Genomic DNA, 674 nt, shown 5'->3' with positions numbered 1-674 from the left:
AAAAAAAGAACAAAAGAGCGAAAAATTGCAGTTTGGGTGATTGGAGGTGGTGGGGTGGTGGGTGGTGTGTGTAGGTGGTGCAGAAGTGGTGGGGGGAGGTGAGTACCTCTTCATCAGTATTGGCGTCCACGTCACGTGTTGGCGGCAGCTCCTTGACCTCTTCAAAGCTCAGCTCGCCCGAATAGTCTGGTGGGTGGTGATCACAAGCACCAACTGGCGACCCAGGTGGGGTACACTTCATCAGCAGCCGCACAGAACACTGCCTATGGCCCTCTACGTTGCCGTGGTGTACAGACAACAACTAAGTGTTTGTTTATCACTACTTTGTACAACAACAGGAGAATGAACAGACCTAGGCACTTTCATCCACACCAGCTTAGGGCACCTCAGCGAAGAGTGGGTTGGGCTGCATGGCGGCCTGGTCGACGAAGAGAGCATTGACGCCGCCTGCGTTGTCGGCGACGCCGTCAAAGGCCGACGTGAGGGCGGCCGGGGCCGGTGGCCTGTTCATCATGCGGTGGACCAGGTAGCCCGCGCCGGCCAGCACTGCGCCCGCGGCGCCCACGCCGGCGATGCCGCCCACCACGCCACCGGCGATCGCGCCGCTCGACGCGCCGCCCTCCGACTGGGACAGGATCGGCGGCGACGGCGACACCGAGAGCGCGGCCGACGGC

General features: G+C 61.7%; 1 protein-coding gene across 1 annotated transcript in view; it reads right to left on the bottom strand.

The window, feature by feature from the left end:
* Positions 1–376: 376 nt before the first annotated feature.
* Positions 377–674, bottom strand: part of ACA1_185590 (EF hand domain containing protein) — a gene marked incomplete at both ends in the record, with an annotated part of 1,789 nt that continues 1,491 nt past the window's right edge. The window contains one exon of the mRNA XM_004342490.1: positions 377–625. Coding sequence (XP_004342539.1) covers positions 377–625 — 249 coding nt within the window. The remainder of the gene's footprint in view (positions 626–674) is intronic.

The sequence above is a fragment of the Acanthamoeba castellanii genome, assembly GCF_000313135.1.
Source record: "Acanthamoeba castellanii str. Neff unplaced genomic scaffold scf7180000084746, whole genome shotgun sequence".
NCBI lineage: Eukaryota > Discosea > Longamoebia > Acanthamoebidae > Acanthamoeba > Acanthamoeba castellanii.
The sequence above is the reverse complement of the archived record's forward strand: the minus strand, read 5'-3'. Positions and strand labels throughout refer to the sequence as shown.